The sequence below is a fragment of the Cinclus cinclus genome, chromosome 1 (assembly GCF_963662255.1).
Source record: "Cinclus cinclus chromosome 1, bCinCin1.1, whole genome shotgun sequence".
Lineage (NCBI taxonomy): Eukaryota > Metazoa > Chordata > Aves > Passeriformes > Cinclidae > Cinclus > Cinclus cinclus.
In genome coordinates, this window is record NC_085046.1 from 14,599,892 (window position 1) to 14,613,478 (window position 13,587).

The following is a 13,587-nucleotide window of genomic DNA, read 5'->3' on the forward strand; positions in this document are numbered from 1 at the left end:
TTGATGAACCATGTCAACCACAATGTGAATAATTCTGCTGCAAGTTTAATCAGACCCTGCTAAACAGCAAGACATCTATTTTCTGGATGAAAGTAAAGAATGCTTGCTGAAACTGGGAGACTCAAAAGCCATCTGGAAGGATTTCCTAAGCCCAGAGTACTCAGTGAAGGTGAGTTCACCATTCTAAACACAGCCTACAGAAAAACTCTGCCCCAGACCGGGGCTTACCCAAAGCTGATTAGACATGGCTTTATCAGCTTTAATTCTTCTCCCTTTCTGTAGGTTAAAGCAAATGGGGAACATGGGACAGTGGATGGATAAATGCAGCTTATTAGAGTGGCTCAAAATGAAGCCTAATAATTAGTTTCAGCTTTGATGAGAATGTGATCCAAGCCCTTGGTGGAGGCCATATATGAAATGGATAAAACTATTACCACAGCAAATGACTAATATTTTGCTTAAAAATCACTTTTCAAGGGCTTGCCCTCTCTAGATTTTTACACACTTCATCTGAGTAATTTTGAAATTACTGTTGAGCCCTGGCCTTTAACACCCATGCTGTGCTGCAATTTAAATATAATGTAAGAATTAAGTGTTTCAAATGTCAGTCACTGCTTTAATGCCACTGCAATGCAGCTGGTAATCACATTAATCAGGGACTCTGTTAAAAATGGCTCACTATAAAATAGAAATTTTTATTCCAGTAAATCTTCCTATTTTGATATTATGGAAAGATTTTGAAGTTAATTAATTTTTCTCCTCATGAAGAAATCCAACAAACTGCAAGTGTTCAATCCAGCCTAAGATGTTGAAAACAAAGATACTAAATCCAAAACACTTTTCCCAAATAAAAGAGATTTTTTTTTCCAGTAAGGCATTCATCAGTGTACAGTTGTTCCCCTGATATTAGAGCTATTCTTTGAATTGTCCAAATAAGTTTTACCATATATAAAAATAACTTAAGAAGTCCCACAGCTTCCAAAAATTTTTCCTCTTGTGTGCAGCAATCATCAAAACAGATGCTGGACCTCCAAGTAAATCTCAATTTCCCCCTCATCTGTATCTGCTTGAGTTAATTCCTTAGTCTCCTTTTTTTTTCCCTGTTTGAGGTTGCTCTGTCAGCTTTCCCATGAATTTTATGGTGGTTTTCTACAGGTTAGTCTACATACAAATGACTATAACACATTTGGATAAATTTCTCTCCATGTAGACACCACGCAGAAGCATTTTGACTAGAAGTGATCAAACAGCACTATTTGATGTAGCTATTTTGTTAAGAGTATGAATCTTTCCACTTTTGTTGTTTATACAAAATCTAAATGTACTCTAATAGCTTCTAATTTCTGCAGCTATAATCAGTAATAATCAATTCTCCAGAACAATTTAGGTAACTTTTTAAGAGAGAGACACACACACACACAAAAAAAAAAAATCCTAAAAAGTTGTCTGACTAAATTAATAGGAGCACCATACTGCAACTAAAACCATCAGGCATTGTTTTGAACCAGCAGGGCATGGCAGAAGTTCACACACCCTTGCTGTTGATGCATGACTGCCATGGAAATTGTCTGACCAGCTGAAAATTCAGTAATCAATACAATTCCTGCATTTTTACTGTAATTCAGCAACAGAAAATACTTAAGATTCTCAAGTACACCAGAGTCTCTAAGTTCTACAAACAGTCTTCAATAGCACAGATCTTCATGGTCCTCAGGGGATAACAGCCACCACACTGGTTACTTACCAAAACCAGTATTTTGAGATTTGAGGGCAGCTGACATGACAGTCTTGTAAGTAGTGTGGTCACCTTAGTAAAGGTTTACATATTTCTCGTGTATCACATAATGAATCCCAAACATCAATATAGTTCAAGGAACAGTGTATCTTACACACCCAAGTTTTCGTCCATGGGCAGACATGAAAATCCTTTGATTTAGCCTCTAATTAGCCAAGAGCTAATATGAACTATCAGAGTGGGTGACCCAGTGTCACAGAAACTCCCCCTGCTAGCACTGTCACTTCAAAGCTTGTATCCCTCAAGCACTTCATGCTCCCTTACTTGCTTTAAAAGCCTGACTCGTGCTTTGCTGAGTGAAGTTGCTGCACATGGGAATGCAGCAGGGAGGATATGGGCACTGAGGGGTGAGAAGAGAGAACAAAGGGTTTGTCTCTGCCTAATCTTGGCAGCTCTTTAAAGCTTTTTCTCAACCCCATTGTCTTAAGCTGGAGTACATTTGTTATCTGATCTCAACAGTTGTCATTTTGGAGACTAGCCTGTTAAAAATGGACCACAATTTTGCTTTCCTCCCTGGAACTATTTTTGCTTTAGGACATCTTTCAAACTAGCAGATGGATTTTTGAACAAGTCCACAGGGCAAAACCAAAACAAACCCCATAAACCACACTGCAAAAATCAGCTTTATTCTTTTCTGTCCATTTAACACGACTGATGACTCACATGCTCAGACACAGATTTGTCCTCAGTAATGACAAACTGTGTCCTTACTTGTAATGCATTGATGGAACAGGAGACTTTGTTAGTGTTTGCCTATACTAATTAGAAACAGTATTTTCACAACTAAATATTTGGATCCAAAGATTACCATCCCCACTAGCAAATTTTGTAACACAAATTTTATTTTCACCTGTCCTCTGTGAAGTACTTCTTCAGAAATGAAAGGATTTTGGGATAGCCTATTTCATCTGTCTGAGAAGGGAAACAAGTCAACACTGGTCCTGTACTTTGAGTCAGGAGACAGTCCAATTTGAAGCAAATCTCCCAGTCATCCTCACTTTCTCCACTTTGGTTCACATTGCAGAATGCACAGACTTGCATGAAACCAAGCCCTGAAGTGCACTCCAAGATCCCCATGTAACACCACTGCTGCTAAAGGCAGTCAGGCCACAGGACCAAACTAAATTTAGTCTGAAACAAAATTTCACTGAACCAAAACAAGCAAGTATGGCACAGATAGCAGGCCCTCAGCAGTAATTATCTGGATTTACAGATGCACTCTTGCTGGGCAATCTAACTTACATGTGTACAGACATAATCAGAATGTGTTAACAATGTGGATCTCCCTTTCCTCTACACCTTTCTACCCATCTCCCTCTCTATTCACTACCTATGGTAAGACAGATAATATCTTGGTCCTGCCAGTTCTGGCTATTCACAAACAGCAAAGATCATGTAAGATAACCAAAAGCCAAATGGCTCATGGATGAGCCTGCATAACCTCAGTGGCTCTGGGACTCAAAATTACCGGTCAAAAACCCAGTGTATGCACAGAGATAACACAATGTTATGAATGTGACATTTTTACAAACTCGCCCTCATACATAAGAAAACATCTGAACTAAGAATTAAGGCAATTTCAATGTGGGGGCAGGAGAAAGAGCTTAAATCATTATACCTGTACATGTTGCAGAAGCCTTCCAGACCCACTTACTAGTTCATTATCTCTTGATGTGAAGACACTGTAACCAGTATTACGCATCCCAGGACAGTGAAGACATTCCCATTAAATAATCTCTGACGTTGGGAGGATTGTTTTTTAAACAAGCCTGACAACAACAGGAGTAGCAGGAGCTAGCAGGTAATATTAGGCATGCCCGTCTAGTTGAATGCATCTTCAAAAAGCAAAAGCATTTCAAGCAAGATTTTTTTTTTCCAAACAGGTACAATGTTACCTTCTTCAACAGCTGCTCAACTTCTTGCATCTGTGCACTACCATCCGTGCCAGGCACTTTTGCATACTCCTGCTTTTTGCTGAGCCTGCTCTTCCAATCTTCTTCACCACTCTTCTTCAGCAGTGCCAACCTACAGGGAACACCATGCCAACAGGTAGCTTTAAACATTGTGCTTCTCATTAGCCTCAAAAGATAACCTTATTGTTTCACTAATGCTGCATTCAAGATAATCTGAAATTAGGTTTTCTAGCATTAACTAAGTTATTTACATTTCATACACATATACAAAGCTCACAAACAAACACTAAGCCTTATACTGTACATGTTGAGTGGCAATCATCTGTCAAAACACAGACATCTAGAACTGAGACAGACACTCCAGTTAATTTCTATCATCTGTGGAAACTGCCAATACAGTCAAGGGAGACCAAAGTACAACACAGCTTGTCCTAGAGCAGATGTATAAAAAGGTCAGATTTAATAACTGCTTTTCCCCCCTCCATCCTGTAACTAAGCAAATGAGTAGCTTGGCTATGGATGCTTATCCTGTGGATGTCCAAAGTTAAGCATATGTATCCTACCTTTGGTCTTCACTGTACTCATTTAAAAATGCTTTAAAAATTATTTTCTTTAAAGCCCAAGAAGAAAGAGGTCTGTTCAGCAGGCACACACCAATTAGGTCTCATCAGGCACATCAAAGGACAGCTCTACAGTTACTGCTTTCATTACAACTCCCTGGGCTGAGGTTACTTATCAGATTCCTTGGGATCACTTCGTCTCTCCTTGCTCAGCCCAGGCATTGCTGGGACACAAATCAGCAGCACCAATGCACTAATAACCTGCTGCTAACTACCCTGCAGCTGTGAAATATAACAGCAAGATTCAACTTGTTTAAAGGAGATCTTATACTTAAAATGTGGATTACCATCAATCTCAGTAAGTGGGATCTTTTCAAAGCGCTGTTTCTTAATCTTGAGCAAAATTCTGAATATAGTACAAATGACTGGCTGCAGTGGGGACAACACATAGATTAGTTTTGCTAGAATTATATTTGCCCATACAAACCCCGAGGCGATTCTTCTGGGGGTAGGAGAAGTCAGTCAGGAATACAAGGTTGATACAGGCATGATGATCTTCAGTTTACTTTGCTCAGAAATTAACATTTATATGAATTTTCTATCCTTCAGAAGTCATTCTTAGTAATCCATAAAATGTGTATCTGCAGCACTTGTGCAAACAGTTGCATTGATCTACTAAATAATTTTTAGTTGAATTATGTCTTGCAACATACCTTTTTCAAATTTATAGCATTTCAGTAAGAATTGTACAAAACCCTTAACCCTATTAATATTTGAACAGGTTCAGTAGTTAAACCTATTCTGACTACAAGATATGGAAATTCTTTTTCAGAGATGTGATTACTGTTGCAGCAAATCTTGTCTGGAAACTCTGAGGAGAAGGAAAGGGTAGAACCAAAGAGGTCTAGACAGAAGCCAAGTTTCAGGCAGGTGCTTCCTGCAAAAATCCAGGGGGCGCATCCATGCTACTGACCTATTTGGGGATGACCAACTGGGTCTAAGGCAGGCACTTGAGAAAAACGAAGAATGCAGAAAACAGTAAATCTACAGAATACAATGGCAGTAAGAATGTTAGTATTCAAGAAAGCAGTTATTTCCTCTCTTCCTGCCCAGGCAGGCAGTGTTGGCAGGTTTCACATTGCCTGGTTGCTTCATACCTCACAGCACGGGATGGATGAGTAGGGGTGAGAAGGACTCACAATAAGGAGTTGAGGTCATGGTCATGGTTTGCAGAAAGGACACAAGATTTCACTGCCCAGAACTAATCTTCTGGAGTGCATCCGTGCATGTGTGAAACTGTGGAGGAGACCAAGACGGGACTGAATTGCCACCATGCAATGAATTATCTTCAGTAGCTATGTTCTCTCGAGTCAGTTTTGCTTAGAAATGATCTGTGATAATTGAAGCTGGAAGGCATTTTGGTCGGTTTTGGTCTAAGCTGGGTTTGCTTTTAAAAATGTTTGCAGCTACTCAGCATAGCAGGCAGTGGGACAAAAAAGTGGGGTTGTGGTTGTTTTTTTTTTTTAAGCTGACATTACCAGGGGTATTTTCTCTAGACCTTTGACCCAAACAGCCTGCTTGATCAGAGAGAGAAAAATCTATAATTCTAAGAATACTTATATGTCTTTGGAGATTTTTTTTTCTTCTCTGTCATAAGGATGGTTTCATACCAGCCCTCCATTTTTCACTGGGATGTGTAATGAAACAACTGACTCCTACTAGCAAGAACACATATTTGCTTGTTTTGAGCAATGAAATCACCACTTTAAAGAAACATGTATGCTCTGCATGCCAATAAAAACTTCACTGCTGTGTAAAACCTAAAGCCATGCATTTCTTTCAAACAATGGAAGTGGCAATAAAGTCAGACTGCCCTGACTCAGCAACAACTGAATGGAAGACACTCTTTTGTATGAATAAGATTCAAGAACTACTGAATTGGTTCCTAAAAGCATGCCCACCAGCTCAGCAGTACAGCACAGCTGATTATTTGGAAAGTCTAAGAAAATAAAGCAGATATTAGGTCTAACCCTTAGATTTGTCTAAGGCCTACTGCTTACTAGTTTCTTTGCTTACCTCTAGTTTTCTGCTTTTATAAATAATGAATAATCATTCATTAGTCACTTTCACAGTTTAGACACACTGCTTTTGTCTCCAAAAGTTCCTTTTCCAATATGAAGAAAGTAAGTTCTGCTCTTTTCTTGCATGAAAAAAGCTTTTAGTGTGTCTGCCTACCTTTGACAGCTTGCTCTGCATCCTTCTTTCACCTGCTATTGAGATAGACTATGTGACATCAAGATAGAATGATCCTCATCCTAGAGGTGTCAGGCTGGCCTCAAAGCAAAAGCTTTCAGAGCTGAAGGCAAAATGCGGGACAGTGAATACTGAAGGGAAACAGAAATGAGCTCTGAACAATGGTTTTGCCTAAACAAAAATAATTGCTTGAAAGGCCTTGGCAAAAATCCCGGCAAAAAATGTCCAAAATGACACATCTTTCTTCTGTGGCAATATTTTAATATCTTAGTTGCTAGTTGTCTCCTTGAGCTAGAATAAGCAGGACATAGGTTTGGTATTCACATGTTCTCCCTTGGCTGCACTTGACCAGTTCTTTTTGGATAAACTATAAATCCTGGAGGGCAATATGAGATATGTAACTACAGAAAAGAAGTTGACTGTTAAAAGAATGCATAACTTCAATATAGTGGGGACCAGACTGCATAACAAAGTATTGCTCAGGCATCCATACATCAAAAAAGGTCGAAAACTAAGTTTAGGCTAGATTCTTCCTCAGAAAGTGGAAATGATGGCAAGAGGTTCATCAGAAATTAATCAAATGTAGCTTTTTAAATGATGATCACGGCATGCAGCTGACTTCAACAGTGGAGCTGACAGGATGGACTTTGGTTTTCACAAATGCCCAAAGACAGGAGAAGAGAGTATAGGTTTCTTTCCTCCTTAAAAATCGTGATTTTCATTCTTCTTTATAATACAGGTAATTCAGAAAATGCCAGCCTTAAACTCACTCTACAAGGATAGTATTAGTTCAGTGAAGCAAGTCTTTGTGGAAAATCACTTTCATCCAGACCAGCATTCATGCATCCTGCCCAAATACTATTGCATTTGTGGAAAAGTTGTTCTTCCATAAGGTGAAAGAATGTCTGACACAGCCAGAAAAATCCACTGGATGGGAAGATGAAGTTAGTGAATGTAAAAGGAAAAAAAAAATCAAAGTGTAATAGTTTAGCAGAAATGTTCTTTGATGTTTAGGAACACTTGGCATCAACTACAGCCAAGCAAAAGAAACTTACTGGTTGTAAGTTGTACTGGCACAAGAAGTAGACTACTGTGGTATTTTGGTAGGCTTAAACTTTTTGATACTCAGTCATTTACAGATGTTTGTGGAATCAGGGTATGCAAATTCCTGACAAGACAGCAGGCATTTTCTTCTGTCACCTCTGGGTGAGTAGACAGTCTCAGAGTCCTAACAAAAGTGGTTCCTGATTGTGTGACTGACAGGCTTCAGTTCCTCAAGAGATCAACTCAGCTGAGGAAATAAAGTTAGGACTGAAACAGCTGCTAAAACTTGGATCTTCCCTTCCCTCCAACTTTTTTCTCCCCACCAGGATCGGGGATGGTAGATCATTTACCACCTATAAACCAGAAGTTATTGGTCTTAAACCTCATCTGCCAATACAATTGAAATATTTACAGGAGGGGGATGGGGATGAAAGTTGCATTAAACAAAACAAAAGTAAACTAAAAAAGGCAAGTACAAACTTCAGAAGGAGCACTAAGACTGCACAGCTGCTGTAGCTGCCCCTGCACCCCCTTGTGCAAAGGAGTTGACAGGGAGTGGGGATGCTCTGTAAATGACTCACATACCTCCTAGAAACATGAATTTAAGAAGCAAACGTTGAAATTGCATTTAAAAGAAAAAGAAAGGTTCAAAATGCCTAATATCAAAGTGAGGGAGTACTTTTACACAGTGAAAGTTTAATCAGGCACCTATTTCTATTTATTGGCTCTTCGTTCACTTCAGAAAAACTGAAGTAAATATAGGCCAACTAATTGTACTTCTACTCACTGGACTGCTACCAGTTTGGGATTGAGTTTATACTCTCAAAGTTTTAGCTAGGTTAGAAAAACTTTTACAAGTACTACAGCAGCTATTGGCACTTTAATCCTGAACTCCCACTCTCTGCACAACTGCAGGAGTTAACATTTCGTTTCAGATCAGAATGATCTTGGGTTGGAAAAACTTTCTAGTACTCCCATAAACCTGTCCAACTTACTATCCTTTAAAAATCTCTACAGTAAGTTCCAAGAAGTCAAAATGGCAACCATGCACTCCTGAAGTAGTGGGGCAATATCAGAGAGTCTGTATGTGACTCCCTCTACTCAGTTTATTTAAGGGACTCCTGTAGAGCAACAAGCATTGTATATTAAAATAAACCAGAACCACATTATACCTGTTGTAACTGAAAGCAGAACCTAGAGAAGTATATTGAGTATATATGTAATTAGAACATGTATATTTTACAACTTTAATTTTCTGAAATATTAATTGATATTGAGGTGGCTCTTTCAAACTCAGGTCATTATGTTCTCTTGATTGGCAATTCTCATTCACCATCATCTGCCTTATAAGCATGTCAGGCAGATTAGCTACATCTTTCTGCTATTAGCAATAATAAAGCCTAATAATCACTACTTAGCTTTTTTAGAAACAGTTTGAAAACTTTTTATACCATCATCAATATAATAACTGTATTTATAGGGATCACTTGAAAAAAGAAAGAGAAATTTAAGTACCTTTCCTTAATTGACATTGTTTTGCTGGAATTATCAAGGACATCCTCAGCTGTTTGTGCTTTGCTCTCTCCCATGGAAAACATCTCACAGGAATTCTTATAAAATTTGCCTTCCAATTGTTCAGAGAGCTCCTGCAGTCTACAGGATGCTGCAGCTGCTGTTTGTGAAACTGTCCTCATGGCTGATGTGCTGGTGAGTTCAGAAGAAGGCTCAGCGTGGTCTGCCCATTCAAAAGAGAAGTGCTGAATTAGTCCTATTCTCAAAGACACTTTACAATGCTAACACTGAAGAAGCAAATCTGTATTTTAAACATTCACATCACATACTGATCTAACAGGGAGAGCTGGAGCACAAAGATTAATTGTGCAGTATTACTTGCTGCAGGGAGTAGCCATCTGTGACTGATGTTCACATGAAGCCACAAAATACCACATTCAACACACAATTCTGAACTTCATGTGGATGAGGCACAAACTGCTGCTCCCAATCATCACACCAACAGGAAAACCAACACATGAAAGTGACAGGGAGCAAAGAGCTGGGGAAGACAAGCAGACACAATTTAAACAAGAAAAGTAACTATTTGGTAAAGCTATTTAAGGCTTGGGTAGCATACTAGGACATTTAATAGGACATTTAATAGGGCATTTAATAGCTCAACAGAAGTATTACTTTCTAGGGGGTTGTTGGGGGCTCTTTTGGGTTTTGTTTTTCAAGCAGCAATTAAACCACAGGAAAAAAACTACCTTCATGAAAGAGAAATGCACTGTTGCAGTTATCCTTAAAGAAATATAAGTGATCTTAATTTTTCTCTTTGAAATGTTATAAGCACAACACCCCTCTGATATATGACTGCTCCTATTATACCCCTGTCTCCATCTCCCCTGCAGCCATCAAAAGCTAATTGGATAGAATGGATACTGCTTTAGAGGAATACAGGCAGAACTCTACCTTCCTCTCTATGCCTGTGTCAAGACCACTAAATTCAAAATAAATTAACTTCACAGGATGAACACAAAAATATTTTAGTGCTACAGGATACTATGATTCTGTCACCCATCACAATAATACAGAAAAAGTTTAGAACTTCCTTCTAAATTCAACAGAATAGAAGGACTTATACAATGATCAAATTCACTCTTTATTTCCAAAGTACTTTATTTAAAGATAGACAAGTTCATTTTTTAAGTTTAAATTATGCTGTGCATGTAAAAATGTAATTGCTCTGAGAATTTCCTGGTTTGCATTTCAGCACCACATTAAAAAGGAAATTATATTAGTTTTGCAAAAGTAATTATCTGAAAATTATCCACTCTTAGTTATGTATGCACATATGTAGGTAATTAATAACTACATATGCACAATAAAGCAAAAATTAAGGGCAGATAACTGACCCATAGTAGCAAGTTTAGTTTGTTCAGAATTTTGGAGGGCAGGGGCAAAGGCAAAAAAAGAAAGAACAAATCTTAGCTTCAGCATATAGTACCACCTCTTTCAAAGTAAATAAATATGAATAAAACTGAGCCATCTTTAAAGACTGAAAAATTGAAAGAATAAAAACTCTATTTGTAAAACTTAATACTTTACAGATATTTCTCTACTTCTAAGCAGAGTTAGAAAAAGGAAACATAACCAGCCTTGATAAAGCTTGAATCACCATTTGGTGAATGAGACCACACCAACAGCAAGTAATTACCACACCTCTTTGCCAAGTCTTGCTTTTCATAACACTTTCCAAATCCATCTTTTCTTCAAAGGACTGGCCTTTTTTGTTTTCCCATTTACCTTGCATGCCAGTATTGATTTCCTTCTGTTCCAGAGGCTGAAAAAGTGCTTGTGAACTGTACAGTTCCAAGCTGCCCTTCCTCAGGAAGCTGTATGTTGTCTCTTTATGGTGGTCTCCTGTTTTTTCAGGAACAGGATGTGCGGTTTCTTCCTCAAAGGAGCTGTACTTTTTAATTTCATTAGCTTCATGTGCTAGAAACCTCTTTCTTTCTTCTTCATGTTTCTTTGATGCTCTTCTGCTTTCTAATGCTTCCGCTGAGGGCTGCCACTGTTCTGACTTGTGTGTGCGTTTTCCTGATGAGTCCACGTTTTCTGCTGCAGGGTGGAACCTGGTGGCAGCGCTCACGCTTCCATCAGCCCCTGCCTTCCTGGGCAGGTCCCCGAACAACGGAGCAAGAGCAGAGGCCATCGCTGAAATCGATGTTGCAACTGCAGATGACAGGGGGGCAATCTTTCCACTTTCATTTTGTACCTACGAAGGGAAAACAAACAAACAAAACCCAAAAAACCCAAATGGGACTTACAAGCTCTGAAAATGTCGATTCCAAAAAAAAAGCCTCATCCCATCAGCCCATCAAAGGTATGTTTTCATGTAAATATTGTACTCTATCAGTACAGACTAGAACAGGCAAGGAAAGCAACAATGCCCCCGCCTGCAGATGGGTTATTCCACCCAAGGTAAAACCAACTGCATGTGAACAGCAACATCTTTAGTAACAAGAGCTGTGTGTGGAGCATGCAACACGACATTGTGTCAGTGCTCAGGACCTGCAGCAGTGGAGGAAGGCATTAGCTGAGCTTCCAGATGCTGGATGACATGCCATGTGCCCAGGCTAATCACCTGTGCATCTCAGCAGGGCTCATCAGCTCTGCTCTTACACAGCCCTGCAGCTCCCACCTCTGGTGACCACTCAGTGCCAGGGAGAGACTGTTCCGTGCTGTCCTAACCCAGGGCAGACATTCCTGGTGCTCCTGCCACATAAATCACCTTCATGCAGGACTTCTTCAAATATAAACACTGGCTGTCATGAGCAAAGTATTGGAGCCTAAGATGCATATTAAAAATACTTCCAAATTTATTTTGACAGCCCCTATGGTGGAACAATTATGTTTTCTACTCTTCTAATATAATAATTTTGTAAAATTTTCCTAGATGCAGTTAAGATGCATTTTTTTTCTGAAATGCAGAGCTTTCCTTTATCTTCTCCAAGGGAGACAAAAGCTGTGAAAGAGAGTGACAAATATGCCTCATACACATTTGGAGAGGTTTTTTTTTGTTGTTGTTGTTTTCTTAAACTGCAGAGCTATGCAAAAGGACAGACAAGATCACACCAGTAGGAGGAAATCAGCTCAGAATCTAAAATGTGCATGCAGAATCCATAAAACACAGACAACAGTCCTTCACCAAGCAAACTAGAAAGCAGAGCAAAGACTGTGTTAGCTCAAAGATTCCAAAGCAAGATTAAGAAAATAGTTACCAGTTTATTTTTTTTCCATTGCATCTAACAGAATTAAAAATTTAAAGGAGATCAGAAAAGTGAATTCCATTTTAATTACAAGATATTTACATTTTTGGAACATAACCACTAATTATCTATTCTGATAGCTCTCTTTTGCTGCTTCCTAGAAAAACCATACCTGCATCTCAAACACCCCCAACACCCCAATAAACTATAAAAAGACTTTTTGAAAATCCACTCCCATTGAGCTTGCTTCAGAAGCAACTCTGATTTCATTTGCTAGGTTCAGAAAGGTGACACAACATGCTTCCTCTGATTTTCCTTGCTTGGAAAGCATGTTTGTTCTGTAAGTCTGACACACTAACGTGACTGTCACTTCTTCCCCATCTGCTTCATTCATTCATTCACCACCTTCCAGACCCCCAGACAAGTTAGTGACACAATCATTAAAGAGGCCATGCTGTGACAGTGATTGGCATGTGGAAAGTGAATGGAAAAAGGACTATGTAAGGTCTGGAAATCTTGCTTAAAAAAATTACTACACTCCATGTGCAAGTGAAGTAGGCATAAAGTACAATTATAATCTGTACAGCTTTGCACCAATATGTTTAGAGAAATCCTGCTTTCTCACTATCCTGTTATTATAAAATATGGAAAATGTATAATCATGAATGAAGCATATAGAAAGAAAAGGGTAGGAACTTTCTCACACTCAGATTTATCCAAACACCTAGAAATATGATAGGCACAGAGTTGTGCTGCACTGTTAGAGTGATTTCTTTTAAAGCTCTAATGCAAAGGGACTGCTGTTTTTGCTATTTTGAAGAGATCTAAAAGAGCACTTCTGGGCCACTTTGTGCTGAGGCTTTACTAAAAAGGCATTCCTTTGCAGTTCCAATTAGATGAAGTATTCCAGAACAGGAAGCTAAATTTCACTGCATACATAAAAAAAAAATCACTTTGACTTCCTGAATTTCAAAAATATTCTGCTTTTAGGGAAAAAAATCCAGATAAAAATCAATGCCTCCTCCCAGAGGAACATGACAGACTACGTCCTTACTAATAATGGAATTATACTGTGCTTTCAAGAAAGAGCCCAAAAATTGCATATGACAAAGCTCCAAAATGTCCTGAAAATACACCTAAAGCAGAATGACATGTGTCTCAGTTTTTACCCCTTTGATCAGGAATTTATTTTTCGGTAACTTGTAATACTCTAGTGGAAGTGACACCCACTGTGAAAGGTACACCTTGCACTAGGC

The 13,587-nt window shown here is 38.8% G+C and overlaps 1 protein-coding gene across 2 annotated transcripts in view; it reads right to left on the minus strand.

Moving 5' to 3' along the window:
- The window catches only part of SVIL (supervillin), a 54,632-nt gene that overhangs the window by 26,320 nt on the left and 14,725 nt on the right, over positions 1-13,587 (minus strand). For both annotated transcript variants that reach the window (XM_062506974.1, XM_062506966.1), the window contains 3 exons: positions 10,782-11,337; positions 9,081-9,300; positions 3,691-3,820 (listed from right to left, as the gene is read on the minus strand). In XM_062506974.1, the coding sequence (XP_062362958.1) occupies positions 3,691-3,820; positions 9,081-9,300; positions 10,782-11,337 (906 nt within the window). The remainder of the gene's footprint in view (positions 1-3,690; positions 3,821-9,080; positions 9,301-10,781; positions 11,338-13,587) is intronic.